The sequence below is a fragment of the Buteo buteo genome, chromosome 29 (assembly GCF_964188355.1).
Source record: "Buteo buteo chromosome 29, bButBut1.hap1.1, whole genome shotgun sequence".
Lineage (NCBI taxonomy): Eukaryota > Metazoa > Chordata > Aves > Accipitriformes > Accipitridae > Buteo > Buteo buteo.
The window spans coordinates 2,001,617-2,024,285 of NC_134199.1; the positions used below are offsets into that span (position 1 = coordinate 2,001,617).

General features: G+C 47.7%; 1 protein-coding gene across 1 annotated transcript in view; it reads right to left on the reverse strand.

The window, feature by feature from the left end:
- Positions 1-1,665: 1,665 nt before the first annotated feature.
- The window catches only part of RAB40C (RAB40C, member RAS oncogene family), a 38,859-nt gene continuing 17,855 nt past the window's right edge, over positions 1,666-22,669 (reverse strand). Inside the window, exons 3-7 of the mRNA XM_075018284.1 lie at positions 19,020-19,080; positions 16,742-16,802; positions 6,985-7,062; positions 6,357-6,579; positions 1,666-4,799 (exon numbers count right to left, since the gene is read on the reverse strand). Of these exons, the coding sequence (XP_074874385.1) occupies positions 4,519-4,799; positions 6,357-6,579; positions 6,985-7,062; positions 16,742-16,802; positions 19,020-19,080 (704 nt within the window). The 3' untranslated portion in view covers positions 1,666-4,518. The remainder of the gene's footprint in view (positions 4,800-6,356; positions 6,580-6,984; positions 7,063-16,741; positions 16,803-19,019; positions 19,081-22,669) is intronic.

Below are 22,669 nucleotides of genomic sequence, written 5' to 3' on the forward strand. Positions count from 1 at the left end.
ATCTAATGGCTTAAAGCAGCCATAACTTCAGTCTTTCCCAAACTGTTCGCCTCCGCGTGTCCAAGCACCCGCTGCACACCAAAACAGGGGTTTTTGGGGGGTTGCTTTCAAAGATCCCAGGCATGGATGTGTTTTATGGCTGATCCTCTCCCTTCAAGACAAGGGAGCACAGGAAGCAGCTCAGCACCTTGTCCTGGAGGGAAGGGCACAGCACCATGTGTCCCCCTGCCCCGATAACACCCTGCACCCAGGGAGCACTCCTGTCCCATCAATGCACCCATGGGTAGGTGCATCCTTATTTTCAAGGATCTGGGGTACAGTCAGATGAAGGTCACCATTTCTTCACAGCCTGCATGGTACAACCCCACAGGGGACAGCGGGACCAACCCAAGACACCCTAAAATTAGGAAGGTGGGTTCAGAGAAACACATTCAACTAGGAGAGACCTGAATCAGCCCAGAGCAACCTGCTCCCTCCTCTTTCTCCAAGGAACAGGGACCCCTAAAGCTCTTCTAGCCTTTCCCCCGATGTTCAGGCTGTGCAGCGTGTTTTCTTGCCCTGCTCTTCCCAAGCAGAGACAGCTGCAGCAAAGGCAGCCCCTGCTGCTCCAGCATAATGGGCTCCGGCTGTCCGTACCCCACCTGAAACCACACACAGCCTTTGTTTCAGCTCTGCTGGCGAGAGGGAACAGACACTTCCAGAACCCCCCTGAAAAGGAAAAAAAAAAAAAAAGTCTCCACGACTCTTCCCTGACCAGGCTTTCACCTTAGCTCCAGGGTTTTCCAGGCTGCAGACACTATCTCATTTCCCCCCTGCCCCCTCCCAGCCCCAGCAATTACTACTTAAGCTGTTAAAACAAGCATGGCCAGTCTGGTACGAAGTGGAAAATCTGATCCTAGGGAAGCGAGCAGGCAGGGGAAAAGGGAGGTCAAGGGGAGGTGGGCTGGGAGCAAGAGAGAAAAGGATCAGGCAAGGAGAAGTTTCCCTCCGCCCCATGAGCAAACCCCCCTTCTTTGGGGCTCCTGGCCCCAGCCAATGCCTCCCAACACCAACCCCAGGGACAGCCCAATGTGACACGGATGCTCCGAGCTCCCTGCGGCATCATCTCCATTTCAAAGTCCCATTTATCGCAGGCTGACTTTCCGCTTGTTCCAGTCTGGGTAGGAAGGGTGAAAGCTGCCGCAGCCCTCAAGTCCTCGCTCCCCAGGATTACCGGGACCCAAAGAGGCAATTTAAGGCTTCGACTGTACTTGCAAAACCCATCCCCCTGTACCAAGGATTGCGCACAACCCCACGCAAGCTGGTGAGGAGCCTGGCTTCCTACAGCCTCCTACAATACTGAATGTGTTGTAGACTAGTCTGTGTTTTCTTAGAGCTCCGCCACCCAAACCCCAGCAATTCTGTGAGAATCAAGACTTTAATAAGAACAGATTTAGCTTCTGCATGTATAGAGAAGGGCAAAAAGCCACCAGAGCCAGGAATCATGACTTCTAAGACTCCCCAGAAAACATATAAGGAGTTATTTTGTGGATGACCTGGAAGTGGCAATACACACCTGCACCGCAAGCAGCCCCAAATCCCCAGTTTCGAGCAAAACTACCACCTTTTCACTCCAACCTTTTCCCAGCCCATGCAAAAATTAATAGAACTTCTCCACCTTTCAACTGGTAGTTCAAAACAAAAAAAAGACTTTAATTTATACAAAACAAAACCATGTATAATCAGTTGAACAACATTGACTGTACAAAGGAATAAAAAAATAAAAGGATAGTCCAAAAAAAACAACTCAGGAATGGTACAAGTGTTGGAGAGCAGCTACAGACTAGTGTTGACATCAGATGCAAGAATCTTTTCCTTTTAAATTATTAAAAAAAAAAAAAAGTTTTTTGCTGAGCAATTCCTCTAAGTAAATCTTTCATCCTCACTGGAGACTGGATCTGTTGAGACCTTGGGGGGGGGGGGGTAGGGGTGGAAAATCAACTGCAGGGAAAAAGGCATGGGGAGGTGTCACACGTGGCAAAGCCAAACCAAGCAGAGGTACATCAAGTTTTTCTAGACATGCAGCAGCTTTGTGATTTCAGAAAGGAAACCTTCGTTCCTCTTCAACCCACACACCGGTGCCCGGGAGCAGCCCGGCAAAGGGACCCCGCGGTGCCCAGATGATGTTTTTCCAGGAGAAGTCGCCTTTTGCGGTGCCGATCACCTGTTGGCTGTATATCCCCAGGCTGCTGAGCCAGCGATTGTCTTCTGCTGTGTGTTAAGTGATGGGAAACAGGTGCCAGCCATCCCAGACAGGTTCTCGAAATCCCCTGGCCTTCGCGCCACCGCGCCGAGCTCGGCTGCGCCTTTGCTCTTGAGCCAAATCACCACTACAAAGGATTCTTCTCCCCCCTCCATCTGCCTGGGGTTTAATTCTCTCCTCGCTCATTTGAGCTGGGCAATAAAGCACGCTAGAGATGAGCCAAGAGACCTACCCCTGTATTGTATTTTGTTCTGCAGGGTGGGGAGGGGGAAGGCTCCTTCACCTCCCAGGTCGGCTCAGAAGCAAGGGGAAGGAGATGTCCCCCGTGGAGGGATGCGCCCCTTTACGCTGCCTGAACAAAGCGGGTCCGTCGGCCGCGCAGGAGCCGCTGCGGCTTCATTCTGCCCATGCAATGCAACAAGCTGCTCTGGGGCGTGGGGGGAGAAGAGCAAGCCCAGGCCTTGAGGAGTTGCTAACAACCAGGAGGAAGATGGCAGCACTGTACCGGCTGGTCTCCTCACTGAGGAGACCGGCCCAGCAAAAGCAAAAGCAGTTCACTTTCTACTATGCTACTCAAAATCTACACGTCCTGGCCGCCTATGAGAATCTGTCAACATAGCTTAGTCCCACTGCCAAGACCTGCTTAGCTTTTGGAATAAGGGCTAGGTGTTATTTCTAAGTTTCCAGGTGAATTTCCAGCACACATCAGCCATGGGGCAAAGCCAGGGAAGCGCATGCCCTTGCTTGACAGATCTTCTCCCACAGCACATGCACATCTCAAGCTCTTGCCGCTGAGCACGCACGCCCCTCTAAAATCCAGGAGCGGTCCTACAGAGCAAAGCAGTTTGCTTTCCCAGTTTCCTAGTGCTGCCACAAGAGCCGAGCGCATTTGCCACAATGGGACCTGGGGGCTGGGGTCCACTGTTTCCCCACACAAACCTCTTTCACCTTCCCAGTCCCTGGCTCCTTCACGCTCCAGTGGGAAAAGCTGCTTGTGTCCTTTCCCCACTTTCATCTAGGAGAAGCCACAGCAACGCTAGCTCAGGCAGAATGTCCTTGGAAAAGCAAAGCAAGAAGCAGCCAGGATTGCAGGGCTGTCACGCGGGATGGCATCGCAGATGGAGGGCTCTGGAAGCGACGGCCGAGGTTTTGCAGCAATAAGGGACAAAATTCAGCGTTCTTCCTCTGCTTTAGGTGTGATGCTTCTACCTTCTGCTCCTCAGTCCCCCATCAGCCATGGATCAGAAGGCGCGAAGCAAGCAAGGCATCAGTCTGACCTCAGAGCTGTCTCTTCGTCCTGCCTGCCGAAAACAAACCCTGAGACCCTGGCCTCTCCGCTCTGCCCCTCGATCCACTTACGTCCTACCCTGCCTTCAGCACTCACAAGTTTTAGCGAATGATCAGAATAGAGCAGCTTGGGGTATGTTACACACAAATCGTTCTTTCCTTCTGCATACGTAGTATTTAAAAAAAAAACAGCACAAGCCCTGGTGGGGATTGAAAGTCTCTTAAAGCATCTGTATATTTTCATCAGAAAATCCTCCACTTCTCCCCTTTGCTGACACTGGGAAAGTTAATCCAGTGCTTGTATTTACATGGCTGCATAAAATTTTCCCTGACTGCTTCTTAAAAAAAACCTTAAAAAACAAGTGATATATATATATGTATAATATTTACATAAATAAATGAAGAAGGCAAGCAGACTGCTTCCCTCCCCTTGCCTTGTTTTCTTTTTTTTTTTTTTTTTTTTTTTTTTTGGCAACAGCAGGTTAACATCCTGGTGAAAACTGTCATTAGTCCCCTGTCCCCATTTCTTTTTTTTCTACATCCAATGATCACTATTGCACCAGCAATCTGTTCAGGAGTCCAAGAGTTAAAGTTGCAGCAGAGACTCTCCTTGCCTACTCCCTTAAGCCTCTCAATCTTCCATTAAATCCATTTCTCCATTGAGACTGGATGAGCTTTTTTTCCCCTTCCCCCCTCCCCAACCCAGCAGCTGCTGAATTTTCCACCCCAGGCCAAGAGGCAAAGCCCAAAGCATTCTTGGAGGGTCACTTGGCAGAGTCCTCTCCCCGCCAGCGCTGTGAGATCCAGCCGGCACCACGCTTCCTATGCGAAGCCAAAACGTGAGCCCATTCCTAACGCTTGTGCGTGCCATCGGAAAAGCAACCGCGGCCCATCCGAAAGGATCCAGTCGAAAAGGGTTAAGTGTGCAAACAGCTGTACATCGGTGGGTGGGTGTGGATACGTTAGAAGCTCACGGCACGTCCATCCTGCTAAGAGATCTTGCAGTTGTTGCGTGAGCAGTTCTGTGGGGGGCTCTGGGGCGGACGAATTGATTTGGATCTCTTCAAGCTGTTACCTTTGCTGCTGCTCCCACCCCCACTGCTGGCCAAGGAATACGACCGGCCATGCATCATCACCGCGTTCATCCCGTTGGCCATCGAGAAGGATTTCAGGTGACTCTTGATGGTGACGGGCAACGGCAGCTTGTCGATGAGGTGGACTGGGGTGCAGGAAACGATGGCTCGGCAGCACAGGTCCTGTAAGCTGAACACTGGTGGGAGAAAAGACAAGACGGTCAAAGGCCAAGAGATTTCAAGGGCTGCCTTCTCCCCACAACTATTCCTTATGCTGCGCAGTTCCTGCTCCTTTGGGGAGAGGCGTTAATAATGATTGCATAGGCGCCTTGAATAGAAAGCAGATTAGTTAGGACAAAAACTTAGGAAACCCCAGGTAAGCTCTGCTGTTGGAGGTTAGTGGTTTGTGAGACACCAGCTTTGGTGTCAACACAGGGCTTAGACACTGCCACCCCTTCTCTCTGCAGCAGTGCCTTGCTCACATTCCTGCCAGACACTTGGCTTCTCAGGCCGTCGTTTGGCAACCAGAAGGATGTGCCCAGGGAAGGAGGCAACAGGGTCAGCAAGCCCCGAAGCAGGACAGTCTCACTTGGGACCTATTAAGAGAGCAGCAGCCACAGGGCTGGCTCTCTGCAGAAGATCTGCAGCAACAGAGATCCCACCAAGCCAGAAGAAGACTGCCCTTTCAGGCTTCCCCGTGTCCTCTTAGTTCAGTGTACATCATGTGAGCCTGCTCTGGGAAGTCTACTTGGAGAGGATTTCCCAGCAAGCAGCCACACGAGGGCACGCTTTCACCTCCAGCCTGCCGCGAAAGCCACGCTGCCTTTCCCAAGCAGGCAGCCCCTATTCCCAAGCAGGCAGCCAGCAGGTACAAGTCCTGCCTCCGGAGGAGGTTCAGGAGAGGTCTGCGAATGCCATGCAGCTCCTCCTGCTCGCCATCCGTCCACGATGGATGACCTGGCAGCCAGGGAAGGGGCAGGAGCCCAGGCAGACAATTTGGTGACTGGGGCTGGCAAACAGGATTTTCCCTCCCTCGTGAGCAGGAGCTGAGGATCCATATGAAGGCGGGTCGCCTCAGGAGTGCAAGTCTCCTGCTGCTCAGACTGCCAGTGGGGCACACTGCTACCTCCACCCAGGAACGCAGGACCCAGGACTATTTTGCTTCAAATGCAACAGGCTGAGATATAATGTGGAATCTGCTTGCAGTTTGCCACACTGCAGCACATGTGCCTGGATATATGGAATACCCCAGCCCACTGCTGCACACCAACAGCAGGGATGTGATTTAGTCCCTTTCAGCTCCTTGGGCTCACTCTGCTTCCACATCCCTCCAAAACAGGAGAGACAGGCTCAGGCAAGGGTAAGGACAGAGGTGCTTATGCCTGGATTCATCCCACACAGCCATTTGATTGAAGTACTTTCAAGTTGTGAGCTTAATTGCCCTCATCCTCATCCAGAATAAGTGGAGAGGTGTAGGATGCCCTGGAGCAATTCAGATCCTAGACATGCTGAACTGCCCTCTGGAGCTGCCCGTCTCACACCGCTGCCTGCTGTGTTCCTGCAGGCGTGCAGGCAGCTTGCTGTGGCTCAGCTTCAGCTTGTCCAACCTGAGGCATTTCACCATGTCAGGTGCTTTCAGATCGCACACTTACTAATAAACACACCTCCCACCTAGGCAGTCAGTCCTATCCCTCCATTTCAGCCCAGCCAGCTCTCGTGCCTTCCCCGTATGGAGCATCTCCCTCGCTACTGACCTCTGTTGGGTCTCCAGATCTTCTCCATGCCATGCCGCATGAGGACGATACGGGACAACTCCGTAAAGGACTCTATGACGTTGAAGTTGCACAGGGGGCTGACTTCAAAAAACGTCATGCAGTTCTTCTCCGCGTAAGCCCGGGCTTGCTCTGTTGGCACTTGCCGCTTGAAGGCGAGGTGAAGCCTGTTTCCCACCAGGATCCGAGGGACACCTGGGGCATGCTTAAACAAGGAAAAAAGTGGAGAAATCATGGCTTGTCCTTAGCAAGGACAGCCTACACCCAGCATTCTTCTTACCGGCAACAGCAGTGAAGGGCAAAGAAATAGAAACTGCTCTGTGACCAAGGGGGACTCCTACATGACAAGTAAGACTAATTTATCCCTGCCACAGTCTGATTTAGAGGGAAGCTTCCTATCTTTCTTGACCATTCCCAAGCCCTTTCCTACTACTCTGGATTTATACAGAGGTGGAGGGCAGGCACTTGTCTCCTTGCTTATTAGTGGACTGCCATCATTTCCTCTCCACAGCAGAGCCATTCTTGTCCCCGTATCAGAGGTGGCACCTCAGGTGATACCTCCCCAGATTTTTGCTATAGAGCACTGCATGTGTTCTTCCATTCAACTTACCTCATCTATTTCCTTTATCCATCGGTCTATCCCATCAAAGGACCAGCGATTAGTGATGTCATACACCAACAGAATTCCCTGGTGGAAGAAAATCAGGAGCAATCAAGAAGTTTCATAGTAGGCAAAATGAAAGGGAGACACACCTGAAAAACCACCTCCATATGCAGAAACCAAAAGGCCAAGAGAGAGAACATTGCTCCAGCTGCACTATTTGTACACTTGCTAGGGCAAAAATTGAGACACCAGGTCTGTAATAACTCAGTCCCAGACTATTAGGGAAAGTTTTACTCCTGATTTGGCTTGAACATCCACCAGATCATTTCCAAAGCAACAGTCTCTACGCAGGAGGAGGAACTGCCTTGGTGACTGTGTAGCTGGAGGAACAAAACACACCCTCCTTCTGCAACAAATCTGATACAAACTCACTGAGGCAGAAACAGTCTTTTTCTTTTCCCCTTACACAGAACCAGCTGCATTCAGTGGTAGGATGGTAGCAGAACATGACAAAGTTCATGACGCATGTTTTCAGCATGTTTTCCCTCTCCAGAACCTGTCTCATTCTGTCGCCTCTTTGCTGGCAAAGAAAAAGTTGGGTGATGCCAATAAGCAACACAGCATCTCTGCAGGACTGAGACCTCATGACCAGGATCCACGCTGGGCTTTGCTGAAGGCAGCCGGTGTTGTTAATTGTCACTGCTGCACTGGCAGAGAACGAACATAGTACAGCGCTACTGGCAAACCCCAGAGGGTCAGATCAAAGGTCTTGCTGTAAGACGTTCCCCCAGGCCCTTTCTTCTGGCAATAGGTACCTACAGCATCCTCAGGCCCACTTCCATCTTCCCTGAACACCAACCCACATCCACAACTCACTTCCCAGTCACCTCTCAAGGTGCAGCACAACGATGCTGGCAACCAGGACAGGCACAACTCACGTCAGGGAAGCTTGTGCCTGCAGCTGCGATGACATGGAGCAGCACCTCAGAGAGTCTCCCCCCTCACCCTGAGCTCAGCTAGCAGCATGCAGGACCACGACCAGACTGCTGGCCACCATTCTGGTCTGCAGCAACTCCTACCAAGTGAGCTTTTTTTGAATCAAAGCATTTCTGAGGACAGACACAAGGAAAGTAGGCTATGCACGGCCCTGCAGGCACAAAAGTCAACATATCAGGAGCTGCCTCTCAGTACCGGTTGGGCACATACAGCATTTAGAGAATTGTCTTAAGCAGCAGCCTTCCCGCAACTCTCCCGTGATTTTTCTGACTTCTTGTCACTCTCTTCTTTGCAATCAAGGACATTTCAAGTGACAACAGGCACTTCAAGATTACTTCACAGAATTGCAGTTGAAGATGCCCCGAAACGGGAACTACAGAGGAACAGATGATCTCGCCCTGTGAGAGGAGGCACCCCAGCTGGGAACGCCGTGCTGAGTGAAAGGTAACCCAGTAACAGTAAGACTAAGCTAAAGGCAAAACAAACCAGCCCGAGCTAGACTCCAGGATTACAGATCATTTAGCAGCACGCTCAGCAGAACCAGTCTTCTCTGAGTCAGGGGTGTCCTCCAGGAACAGCCGTCCCTACGGCAAGTCCCCAGCGCAAGCAAAAGAGATCTCAAGTTGGCAAAGGAAAGTCTCAGCTGGCAGCCTAGTCCTCCCTAGGAGATGCCTAAATACAGCACAGTGAAGGAGTGAGCTGACATGGTACAAGTCAGAGACCATCAAGCACCCTCACATACCAGTGGAGTTGCTCCTTTAATTCATTGAAATGGAAGATCCACTACACAGATGGGAAACACAAATTACCCAGTCCTCCTGAAACACAGCTTTACAATATTTGCTGCTACCAAAGCCCGTGATGAACTGGGGGAAGCCTGTACAGAAGCCATGTACATGATATACCTCAAGTTTATGAAAAAACAATCATCAGCATGAGATCTGGAGCACACGGGCATGATAAATGCCAAGACATCTGAGCAACAAAGGCACTTGAATCCTTATAATAAAGTCCTATCTTGAGCTGACACTTGAAGTGTTCCCCCCACTTGGAAAAGCAGCCTTTCTCCGAGTATGCTGGGTGTGCCTCGACGTCGTTTGCCTTTCTCTCACAGCTCTTTCAGAATAAGCACCTCTCAAAAAGCCTGCCCAATGTCTTAATTTTTAAAAGTCTCGCTTAGAACAATTTGATTCTTGCGCTTCAACCCCAACCTCCTTGCACAGCTCTTCCACCCCAGGCAGTTGCTCTCCAGGAAAAGCTTGCTTTTTCTGTCCTTGCTGACCCTCCAACATCTAAGCATCTGTGTGTGTACCATTTGCAGAAAGGCCCAACTGTACAAAAAAAGAAGGAGAGAGAGTACAAAAGGCAAGTCTTGCATGGTGGGTTGCTTTTCATGTTTGACAGTCCAACATGAAGAGCGAGCCCTTCAAAGTTTGGTTGTTCTGAGGGACCTGACAATGAGTTTTCATAATTGCAGAAGTATTTGGCGCAGGGGGCACATGCATCTTCAGTTTCCTCCAAGGAAAGTCTGGACCTCACGCCTAGACTCCGTAAATTTTTGCAGTGCCATTTTTAGAACAATCAGAAAACTTCATACTCAAAAAGAATTGGAGGTTGTTTTTGTTTTGGAGGAGAAGAGAATCAGTTTCTCCTAGGTTTAGGCAGGAAAAAGGAAGGAGGAACTAATGATTTTCCATAATTAAAAAATTCCACAAAACCAAAGATACTGCTTTTCAAGAACCCAATCAAACAAATACCTACTACCAGATACATCACATTTTAAGTGCCTTTTTTTTGGAGGGGGACGGGGACGGGACAGACACAGACAGACACTCCTCCCTTTTTGGAGGGAAGAGACTCTGAGCTTTCTTTTCTTTTTTTTTTTTCTCTCTCATTTTTCTTATGTTTGTTTTGACTTCTAGCTTCCAAGGCCGCACGTGTGAATGAGTGAGAGTCAGGAAATAACAAAGCAAAAAGTTTGATGACCCCCTTCCAAGACAAACTGCCAGCAAGTTAAATGAAGTCTACTTCTTTTATTTCTGGATCGACAAATTCCTTTAGCCAAGAGAAACAGACCCAAGATCTAGTTTGTGAAGACTGCTTCTGCCAGAAATATGCTCTAGGAGGAGAGAGTTTTTAAGCTTGCTGGCAGCCACAGCCTGGATCGTCTTTAAATATGAATAAGGATAAAACATCAGCAAAAATGCAGACCCAAGTTCTCAGGAGCCTAGTGGAAGGTCAAGACCATGATTTCTAAATGCAACACACTGTCTGCCAGCTTACCCTCCAAGTCATAACACAGCTCCATGCATGCACATTTACAGTTAAGATTGTCGAGGAAAGCTTCCAAAAGGTCAGAAGACATCAAGGCCAAGCTGTCTAATGCCTTGCTTCTGTCCTCATCCTCCCCAGCATGGGCATTAAGACCAGCTTACTGTAACTCAGCAGAAGATGGAGGAAGCAGTCTTAAAAACCTCTGGCCAGCTCATGGTGCTGCCAGATAACCTCGTACTTCTTCCAAGTAGCACTGGCACGCTCCAGACACCACGTTTCTAGAGCACACATCCCAAATACAGTTTGTCATTACCATTTTCTCCCCTAGAGAGAACAGTACACAGACATGCACACAGACAGGGAGCTGGCTCCATCTCTGCAGACAGTTCCAAGTAAGATCTGTCTTCTTTTTTTTTTTTTTTTTTAAAAGTCTCCTTTGGAATAATGTGCACAGAATTTTAATTTACTCAACTAGACAAATGAACAGTTTCCCATTTGCAGCCTAAATTGTTCTCTAAGTGCCTAGATGGCTGTCAACACCGTAATATCTCCATACTTCTCAATTTTTAGTTTCACAAAGCACCTTTGTAAGTGTTATGCACCCCAGGTTCCCACAGCATGAAGTGAAAAGCTGCATACTCAGGTTCTCAAATCAAGGGTATTCTGCACCCCTCACCAACCCTCCAACAGCCTTTCTTCTTTTTCTCCTCAACCTGCCTACAGGCTTCCATGTGAGGTGGAAGACAACTAGACTCATCCCGAGACCTGTCTCAGGGCTTTTCACAATTGATTTTCAAAGTTCCTTTCCACTCTGTTTTAGTTCCACACTACTGGGATTGGCACAACCGTAAGCATACCAGCAACAGAAATTTCCACATGAGTACGTTGTGTAAAGAACAAGGAACACAGAGAGATCATCTGTTATTGTATCTAGCCGCACACGTAGACACTTACTCTGCCAAAACCCAAACTTCTTTTCAGCAGGAGCTTACACAAAAATCTGTCCACATAACCAAGGGGGGGGGCAGCAGGTTTGAAGTATCATCTCTCTCTGCTTGCTGCAGGTTTAGACCAGGCTGATAAACAATAAGCTTTTAAAAGTGAGAGAGAAGCAGCATGCTCACCCGTTACCGCAAAGCAGACTCCTCCAAAGAAGCTTCTCATATGCTTTAGGAGCTGGATCTCCAGCCACTTGCACAAGCACACAAGAACACTGCTGGGAGGAAGCAAGTGCTCGCACAACTGCCGAAGACCTCAGCTTGGTGCAGTGTAGGCAGATGACAGGGTGGCCAGGAAAGCGTCACTCGCTGGTATTCTCCATCGACGGAAAAAAGCTATTGCTGAAGAAGGCTGGAAGACCGCTCAGACTGCATTTCTCTGGCCCACAGGACAAAGTAAACCATAAACAAAAGATGCAGCACTGACGGCAACCAGAACACTTTGTCTCTCTTGCCTGCTCTTTCGGAGCTACGGTTGGTCATGGCTTTCCAGCTGGCACCTCAAACCTTGGCTCATGGGCAATTACATCCTGCTGCCAAACCATTTCCCAACAGCATAACACGCTGCAGGGGGGTTATTTATCACCAAGCTTTTGATAAACTTTTTGGCAGGTAGGGCAGACTCCTCCAGCAGCTGGACAACCCCATCAAAATGACCCAAGGCAGGTAAGGTATTTGCAGCAATCAAGCAAGCCGTAAGGTAGAGCAAAGTCTGCATCTCAGTCTGCTGAGCTGCCAGAAAAGCCACCACCTTCCTGCATACTAAGACGCCCTGAACAGGAGAAACAGCAACTACTCAAATCACCTGCCTAAGCAGAACTCAACTCATTATTCTGTTAGGGCTACAGCTTTGCTGTAAGATGGGAGCATTTGTCAATGTTGTTTATGGCTTCCTGTAGATGGTCTAAAACTATTCATGAAGGACCTTCTGTATCACACTGTCTGGGAAGAATTGGCAAGCCACATTTCCACTGGCACATGAGGACATCAGGAATGATACTGGCACTGCTTCTTCCTCGCTAGATCAGAAAGTGCCACCACAACCCTCTTTCTCCCCTCCATGATGACTCTTGGAATAGCTAGCATTTGCTCACAGCAGCCAGAAGAGCCACAGCTGCACACAACAGTTAAGATCAGCGTGCCAGCTCTGCTGTCGGTATGATTGAGAACTTATAACCAACTAGAAAAAGCCAAAGAACAGAAGTCCAAGAGCAAAATCAAAGATTTCTGAAGCACCTCTAAGCATCACCAAATGCCTTTCACCATATGCTATGCTGCAACAATTAATATAAAAATCCTCCTGCAATACAGCAAGCTCCAGACTCCCCAGGTTTGTTCTGCAGGTTGCAACACTACTGGGTTTCCACCTCTACCCACCCCTGGCCCTGCAGTCACCATGACGTGGCTTGCACACTCTCCCTGCCCTACCAGTGCCTAGAGGCCAGTGCTCTGCTATCCCAGACACGATTGCTCCTCGTTTGCCCCAAAGTGAGACCCTGAAGCAATGTGGTCAGGACTTGCTGGCTCAACGGACCTTATGAGGGAAGGGATGATGAAAGCAGCTGTGATAGAAGGGAAACTCAAACCCCAGGCAAGAAACAAGAGGGGATCCCAGGCATACCAGTATGCCACAAACCTCCACTTTGAGCCAAAGACCATATTGCATGCCTAATGAGATCAGCTAGGCAGAGAAGGAAAGCAAGACAGATCTGTGATCCTCAAAGCAAATCCTGAGGCAAAAGCAGCTGGTCTGCCTTGGATGAAAGAAGGGACTGGTCCTCATCTGAAGCCAGCTCATCAAGGACAGTGAAGCTATTTTACTTCAGAAGTTTTCAAGAGGAAGAAGTTCCTCCTGAATATGAAAGCCACATGGCTATGTATTCAGGCAAGTGGTGCAGAGTCTAAATTGGGGAAGGCATTGAGGTGCTCAAGAAGAGTCCTTTGGGGAGGGACTAGCCTGAAGTCCAGACTGAGCAATGCATGAGGCTGTGCTGGGGGGAAGGAAAGGAAAACTGCTGAGAAGGTCTGCTCCCTATTTGGAGACTGTTTTTCCACTTTGCAACCTTTCCAGGGTTTACTTCAGAAGATTCAATTCTTATCACTACACTTGAGAAATTAAAAGGGGGGGGGAAGTCAGGTGCGCATGGGGGAAAGTTGGGTGTGCTTCCCTTACTTGAAGGCACTTTTCATACCAAGTATTCTCTTAAGCACTGGCTATTCAGATAGACTCACCCTGTTTTCAGACACCCCTGTAAGGGCTGCCAGGTTGCTGAGACCAGCCTCCTGCTCTCACAGCTAACCTGTCAAAGTCCTCTTTGGAAACTCATTCTTCAAGCTCCCCTTGTGCTCCTTAAGGGAAGTGCAGTTCAGAGTCTCAGTCCTCTACTCATTGAGAACCCGCTGCTAATATTCAGCAAGAAGCTGCTCGTGGCCAGTTTATACCAAGCTGTTCTTGTACAAATATCACACTCCATTTTAAACAGTGCTTTCCCCACCCTGGCATCTCTCTCCTCTGCTGCATTAAATCTTCCTGTGCTTTTGGCTTGTTAGGTTCACAAAGCTGTTTCTCTTGCCTCCGACTGGTTTTGCATCAGGCTTCCTACAGCAGAAGTCTTGAAGTCTGATGATACCAAGAGAGGAAAGCAGAGAGCTGAAGCAGAGAAGTCAGTACAGCACGCAGCATTAGCTACATTTTGAAGAAATAACAGGACTTGTGAGCATTTTCTCTCTTTTCCCCTGAGAATACACTGGGTTAAATTGCCTTTATGCTAAGGCTATGCCAGAAGAAGTTAGCTTCTGCACAGCGAAAACAACTGGAGGTGTTGAAGTCCATTCTCACAGTCATACAGGCATTTGTTATTCAAAACAAACAGTCCTCTTGCTTTAGTTAACCATTAAGAGTTTAAATTAAGATACTTTCCTCTTCCATTGAAAGATGTGGTGAGTTATTTGAGAGAGACAATATCTGTACTCCTGCTAATACAGGAATTTTGCTGCATTGCCACATGGCAGCCAATCACTTGATGCTGGAACCAATCTAAGTTCTACTCCAAGCTACCTGGAAAAGACTGTACAAGGACTTTAGTCATTAGTCTTCAAGAAGCACCCACTTTTCACTGTGCTTATTTCATGAACACTTTCAGATGGCAGTGGAGCTATTTCACTTGGGAACTACCCCTCCTCCTACTGGGCAGGCTTGCTATTTAGGGCTGTTTTGTTGTTTTGAAGGGTAAGGGTTGACTATTTTGGCAGATCAGGATTAAGGCATCACAACAGTATTTTGGAATAGGCATTTATTGCACAAGCAGAATGCAGGCCTTGAGGAAAAGGTGTAAGCTACACCTTGCTGCGCAAGTAAGCTCCATACCCCAGCATTCAGCAATAAAGCACTCGCATTAAAGATCCCTCTGCCTGGCTGATGAGGTTTATTGTCTCTCAGAAAGACTCCTTGGAAGGGGTAAGCAGATAAGATGGATAAAGGCAAGCCTTGCAGATGTTCAGGTGAGAGTTCCTAAAGCAATACCGATAAATACAGCAAAAGGGCAAGACACTGCCTCCAAAGCAAAGAAGGTCAAGAACTTCATTTTGAGAAAGGTAGATGAAAGCAATCTTCAATTTCAAACTTAAGGTCAGCCAGATACACAATACTTTATGGCATCCACTGTAAACACTAGCGTCTAGGGAAAACAGGCTACAGGAACCCAAAGGATGCACTGTGCAAGTGCCTTACGGTTCCAGTTTCTAGACAGATGTGTACCTGTCTCTCCATCCAGTTCAAGTATTCTTATCGCTACTTTTTTCACCTTTCCTGTCTGCCCCAGTTCGCTATATGGTGGCAGCAGCTACGAGTTCTGGCATGTGGGTGCAGGCTCTGCTGGGTGCAGACTTGTGGAGACGCAGCACTTGCTCTGAGGAGCTCACAGTCTACACGAAGGGGAGAAAGTCTTCTGTACAGCAGTCTGGAAAAGCAGGTCACGCTGCAGACAGGGGTAAAAGCTCTCAAATGATATTTCTGGACACATTAGTTGGGAAGCTTGCTGCTTTCTATTACCAGTTTGATCTGGGCATCTGACACAGCCAGGTCTCAGAAAAAGACTGACCAAAGCTAAGTTATGTGGTTATCAGAAAACCACACTGACTGATTCCGATCCTTTAAACTGGTAAGGGAAGTGATATGATGTCAAGCCCACAGGTTATACTAGGATTGAAGCTCTAGACTTTTCTCAAGTGTAGTAAGGGCAAAGGGAAGCTTGAAGATAAACTCAATCACATGGGACTGAGCATGCGAACGGGAGATCCCGTACTCTCCCACTGCAGAAGGCACACCCCAACACTTCTTGCCTTGCACTTCTGCAAGCACCAGGAAATTGGCCTCCGCTTCAAAGGAGCTGCCTCAAAGCATCCACAACCCCAGAGATTGCACAAACAAGAATAAACATGACACCAGAGGAGATATCAACAGCACACCCCAGGCAAAGTGCTCTCATGCGTACAGCACAAGTGAATTTGCAGGAAGTCTTAGGGAAAGAGAGCATGACGGATTTTGCCAGTTAGCAAAGCAAAAGTCTACAGCCACAAGGAGCAAAAAGCCAAGAGCAGTAATGGCAAGAGGTTGAATAAAAGTGGCAAAGTTTCCCAAAGGCTGGGAAGCTGCCAGGATAGTGGCACAGTCAGGAGGTTGATATATAGCTTCTGACTCTTAGTGTCTAAGAGAGGAGGAATTTTCTCCCAAGTTTTCCAAGTTGGAAACAAAAGGAAAAATACAGTATTTCATTTAGCTTAGGGAGACTTTATCCTGGAGGGATCCTATCACATTACTAAAAGGACTACAATAAAACAGTAAGAAAGCTCTATTAACTAACTGCAGTTTTTCAGAGGACCACAAGATTTTTCTGCTGTTCAGAATCTAGATGCTATTCTGGAGCAGGGCCCAAAGGAGAAACTCAAAATGTAATGCTCTGTCTCATGTTTTAAGTAAGGTACTTTACGATCCAATTGAGCTGCTCTAGTTTCAAGTCTGCTTCAAACATGCAAGTAGGAGCCACCCTATTTTTGGAACTGACTTGAAGACAACACAGACTGGAAGAACTCCACTGGGAAAGCCAATGTCATATTTAAACAATTTTGACAAACCTCAGAAAGTATGAGCTCCCACATTAAAGCTAAGGCAGATCCAGAGCTAGAATTGCCTTGTCCTCTATAACGCCATCTTCTCAGCCCTTTTCTAGAAGCTAATACTGAATATAGTCTGTAACAGACCTTTTCTGTAAGAGTCTAGGAAAGTCTGTCATTTACTCCCCTCTCTTCCACCATTTCATAAAAACAGAATACCAGGCAGCAAGATAACATGCAGCCCCTCTTGGCATTTACATAGATCCCATGCTTTTGATGCTTGATGCATTCCTCTTCAGAGCTCTTTACTGTGGCATGAAAGATTTTTACAGCCTAAAGGAAAAGCAAGTGTGCCCCATCGAAGCACTGAGAACAGCACTTACCTGGGCTCCTCTAGAGTAGGATCTGAAAATGGTGCAAAATCTTCCTTGCCCTGATGTGTCCCTGCAACAAAGAAAAGTTACAGCTATGAAACTTGGAGAATTGAATCCCATACTGCGTATCTCCTGTTGGACCGAAACAAATATAAATAAAAATCAGTGTTGATCTTATTAGATCTTTAGAATACGTGTAGTACCCACATCGCTCTGCATGGTGTTTTGGGGGGAGAATTGGTGTGTGCATCACCACCTTTGGTTACAGTCAGACACACTCCAGAGGTCCTTGCTGTCATCGTGCTTCCCATGGAGAAGGTACAAACCAAAACCACTCAGCTTCAGTACTAGCTTATGATGTATAAGGATGTAAGTCATTTTACTCCCTTGGGCAAAGGATTTTCTCTCTAGTTCCCCATAGTCCATGGGAGTTCAAAGAGGGAGACTGCAGATCTCTTCTAGTCATGGAGAACAGCTGACCTATCGTAGAATGAACATAACAGCTCAAGATATGAGAAATTGTCTTGCACTGTCTAGTTTCACTTATTTTTCCAAACACATTTTAACCAAAAATGAAAGGAAGTATCTTTATGCCCAGATCTCTGACAGACTTGGTCGATCATACCCTACAGAGAGCTCAGGAACAGGACTAGGGGACAGTGTTTCTAGCCCACTGCAACAATAAGGGGCTATTCAGTCACTATCATTTGTCCTGATGGCAACTCTTGACGTGGTATAAATAAGTCTGACTACATTACCAGCACCTCTCAGTGCCTGCGGGAACATCTGGGACAGTAAGCCAAAGCCCAGCACACTGATTTAACCAGTATATACTAAAATGCATCAGGGTAATCAGAGACATGTTATGATGTTTGTCATATCTATTCACTAGGCCAGGATAAAAGACACATTAATGACCACTGAGAAGCCTGATGAATCCCTCAGCCCCAGATTTGCACCAGTTATATGAAAAGAGCATTAACCTCAAGTTCAGGACAGTCATTCTTTCAGATATAAAGCCTTCAAAGATCATATTATTGGTCCTGGACATCAATCTAACAGTCTGTGCTTACACCTCCTTCTCCCCCAACAATCAGATATTGGGTTGCATGAAGAAAGTAATGGTAAAAGATTACACTAAAGCATCATAAACTGATGCTACCACCTTTTCAGGTCCTGTGCTAGTTCTCCAGCTCAAGAATTACAGTATAAAAAGGAGAGGGTTTCAAGAGGGAAGCAGTAACTACACATTTGGGGCTGGAGCATTAAAACAGACATCTTACGAGAGACAGAAGAACGTAAGTGGCACATATAAACATACAAGCTAGAAGAGATAAATTAGCTGCTTCTGTTCTTTTGTAAGAAAAATGAAGACATTCAGCTTCAGAGAGCAGGGGTATAATTAAACCACAGAACCATACACTGCTAGAGTCAGTCACTGAGGCTGAGAACATGGTGTTCATTCCTATCTAACAATTCACACAGATTGCTAATACTCCTGTTACTTGTCACAAGCATTGGTAAAGGGACTATTTAACTTCATGTTTTAGGGTCTGTGTCATTCCCTACTGGATCTGAGTGAAACCCAGAATAGGGGCAGGCTACCTATCCTTCTTCTCTCACCTACAGGATTGCTGTGTCAGCTTCTCAGCAGGTTAAACCTCAGACACAGCTTGGCCAGAAGGACTCCAGATCTCTCTCTGGTGCTGGCAGATAAGGCAGGGATCACCCCTCCCATGCAGTGTTGTCCCATCTCCATCCCAGTGTCAGGTCACTCCAGTAAGTCCTGCTCTCCAGGGGTTTACCATACTCTGAAAATAACTCTGAGGTCTATTCACTGCTCTTGTTTTTATTTTCTACTCAAGTCTTTGAGAAATACCCAGCTTCTGTAGGGACTAAGGGCTTCACACATTTTTCTTGTCCTCCTTTCCTATTCTTTTGTTTATATTTCTCATCCTAGGATTTCAGGAAAATCCAGTATTGCTTCCAAAATAGTACTGTTCCCTCAGTGATTTGAGAGCTGTATGGGAACATGGTCAGGTATGACAGAGAAAGACTGAAGTCGGACTATTCCAGCAAAGAACAGTATGCTGTTTGTGCTACTCAATCAATGGAAAGAGGTCTGGTTTGCTAGACTAACTCACTGATAAGAACAGAGAGCAAGCCTCACCGCATGCCTGGGGATGCTCTGCGCTCTCCACAGCTCAGTACCACATCCCACTAGCAGCACCACAGCCCCTGCTCACTGGTCCTGCGCTCACAGCCAAAGCAGCTCAGAAACACTCACCACAGTTCCAGCTTGACCCTTCTGCCGTCCAACAAGATAGTAGTGGTCTTGTAGTCAATTCCTGAAAGGAAACCAATAAAAAGCTGAGCAAACACTGAGCAGGTCTTCAGAGATGGACAAGAAATCTGCTCTGCCTAGCCAGATCTATCATTTCATGTTTACAGAAAGTGATGTTTTCTTCCCCTTGCTCTACTGCATGTTTGTGGAGGGCTACAGAGACTTCATAGAAATAGACCTCTGCTTTAAGGCAAAGACTACTCTTGTGAAGCTCTATCCCTCCTCCCTAAAAATATAGTTAACCCCTAGATTGCTTCTTACTTCTCCATTGTTGGATAAAACACGCTAGGACTCGAGCTGTAGGAGATTCAGTGGTCTGTAGCATTATCCCAAGTGACAGTGTTACATTACAGACTTTTGGGGGACGAGCCAGAGAGACGAGCAATTTAGAAGCACGTCTGCTAAGTCAGCCTGCAGACACACCATCTCTCAAGAAACATCACTGCCTAAAACAATCAAAGGACATTTTGGGAGGTGGGCGATACTGAAAGCCTGTCCAGGCAATGCTGTTTCTTCTTCTGAGCAGCTCTCAGGTGTGCATCATACAGGGTCAGATAAGGCAGAAAGCACTCCCCCTTTATCAAGGGCTGAGATGGAAGCACAGACGACTGCTTTTCATAGAGCCACAGGACCAGAGCAGCAGAAGACCCTCCAAACCGCAACACCAGGCTGTGCTGACAAGCAACTCGTTCGCACAAGGGGTGCCCAACATCTTCAGATACACAAAGAGTTTGTTAAAAACTGGGAGCCTGTCTCACATTCAGAGAAGTTTAAAAAAGGGGCAACTCCACTTGCAAGCAACGTGTCCAAACTGAGCCAAACACACCACTCCCCGTGGCCCCAGGCACAGGAGGGAAGAGGCATGACCATACCTTCCACCTCTTCCCCCAAAGCCTGGGCTCCGGAACGGCCAAGGGGCACCAGGTGTCCACAAGCTCCAGTTAATAAGCTTCAAGTGTATTGAAGTTGCTTAAACAAAGCATCGTACACCATTATTGCACACCCACTAAAGCATAAACTAATTTACAATTGTCTTTAATAAAGCAGAGTCACTTCACTCTGATTAGATCAACTTTATTTTTTCCTCTTGCCAATAGATATCAAACTTTGAATCTATATTAAAAACCCACCACTGTGTTACGTCCTGTATTTGCCTTCTCCTGCAAGAATACTGCCCTGATAACCAAACAGACAAGTTTGTCAATAAAGCAAATGGATTTTTATGAGTCATCAGCAGGAGCTGCCTGTTAGTGAAAAACAAATTAGATTTCAGCCTTCACAGGGTGCTATAAAAAGCAATAAAGATAATTATCTTAAATTCAAACTATTTCCAGTGCTTTATCACAGAAAATAGGCAGTTTACATTTTATGTTCCTCCAGAGATAAGTGAATGATCTGTATTTATTTTCAGGCGGACATAAATCTCCCTCGTCCCCAGGGATGGCAAGCTGTAGTGGGAGAAAGCCTGCTCTGCAGCCAGGAGGGAGCATCCAGACATCTCGCCCCCAGATCCTGAACCAGGATCATCCCCTGGCACAGGCTGATGGGCCGTTAGGGAAAGGGCTAATTAAGCCCACTGCCCTGTTTCAGCAGCAAAACCCCCAGAGACTGTGCTCCACTCCTTAGGCAGAAGAGCTCCCTGCAAGCAGGAAGCCCTCAGCATCCTCTGTGCCAGCAGCCCAAGCACATGGATGGAGCAGTTGCATGAAAGCACTGAGGAGGGGGAATTGAGACAGTTTTCAGGGCACAGAGGCCAAGTGCTTCCAAAAATGCCACCGTCGAGGTGAAATAATCACTTGACTATCAGCTTTTAAAAGTGAGAGAGGTTCAGCTTGACTGGAAAGAGAAGAAAACTCGTTAATTGAAACACCAAACACACAAACCCAGAAATGCCTTCGTTAGGCTCCACACTCGCAAACTGCCCAGGCTACATCCCCAATGTGAGGAACGTGGGTTCCCTGTCGCAAATACACGACTCAGTCACCAGAGCAATGCTTTAAATACCCATTCCCTCCATGCCCATCTGAAACTATACCACATACTTTAAACTAGAGCAACGCCAGTCTTTGGGCAGAACAATATGGCCATGACCAAAGCAGGCAACCAACAGAAAACAGCACTGGAAAACTTCCTGAGCTCCTGGTCCAACTGCTCCTCACTCCAAAGATGCTCAGGGAAAATAAATAGGCAAAGTAGAAGTCCTTCATATCCTTCATAGTGATGCCTTTGGTCAGAAGAGAAGGTATGCGAGATGGAGGGAATAAGCACAAGGTGCATGGTTGTACTTGCCCCTGCAGATATCCTTTCCCAGGGGACAGGGAGGGATGGCAGGGATTCCCAGCTTGCGTGGGAAATTAATAGAGCTCACCACGATGGAGCAGTTCTGGCAGACTCTCCAGGCACCTGCTGCCCACCACACTTGAGGTCAAATGCTAAATGCAAAAGCACAGAGAAAGGAAAGTACCAAATCTATCTCTTCACATTTCCAGACAGCTGCCAGTGAACTGGTTTCGCTGCCTGGCCTCAGGGCAGCCCGTGTCTTTGTGCAGAACTTCGCTCCTTGGCATCAGAGCGCTGGAGGTGAAGGGTAAAGGCCTTTCCGAAGATTACACCCCTGCAGTACTGCCACGAAACCGGCCTGAGGAAGGCTACAGTCAGCATTTAAGCAGTATCTGGTAACACAGGTTGGAGGAAAGCAATGCACTTTTTAACTTGCATACACTCAAATTGGGACTAGGGAGTAATTTACAAAAAGTTTTTGAGCAAACTCTACCTACAGGCTCACTGATAATGACAAAACCTGTGCAACTGCAACATTTTGGAGAAAATGTCAGCTTCCCTCTTGCATAAACACTCAGTGCATCAGGACAGGTCAAAGGGTCTCCCTCTAAAGTTTGCACACAGCATATTTTTTTTTTTTTGTTCTGGTTTTTTTCTTAGCTGGTTTGCACTCTGAGCAGAATGCAGCTCACAAGCGCAGCTCGCTCTCTTTACTGTGCAGTATGGCCATAGCTCACTAGTGCTAGAAAACTTGCATCCATCACAGATGCCCTTAAAATTGCGGGACTCACCACAGCGGCTAACGCCAGCACTGGCCACCTCACAGCTGGTACCTTTCTATTTTAGTCCCAGTGACACACAGCAGTTTCCCAAGCTGTAGCCCAAACACATAGTCCCCCCATTTACAGCTGGCAAGGAAGCAGAGCAGCCCAGCTCGCTTTCCTAGGCCCAGCCTCCAGCTCAAGCTCAGCCTTGGCTTCCCCCTTGTCCCAGGGACCTGGGGACAGAGGGTCACAGCCCCGCCGGCCGCAGCAGCCACTAGATGCCACCATTGCACAGAGGCTGCTGGCAGCGTGACAGCCGCTGGCAGAGCCTGCCGTGGCCGAGCCGCACCAGGGCTGCTCGCCTGCCTTTTCATTTCAGGCAGCTCAGACACCAATAAGTTAAGGGAAGTTTTTAAAATTTAATTTCTGTAGTTGAGAGGGTTTTCCCCACCTGAGCATCACCTCTGCTTGCAGCCAAGTACAGCTCATTTCGAGACTGACATTTATTCTCTGCCAGAGCGTGCTTTGATCCCCTGGAAGGGATGCGCT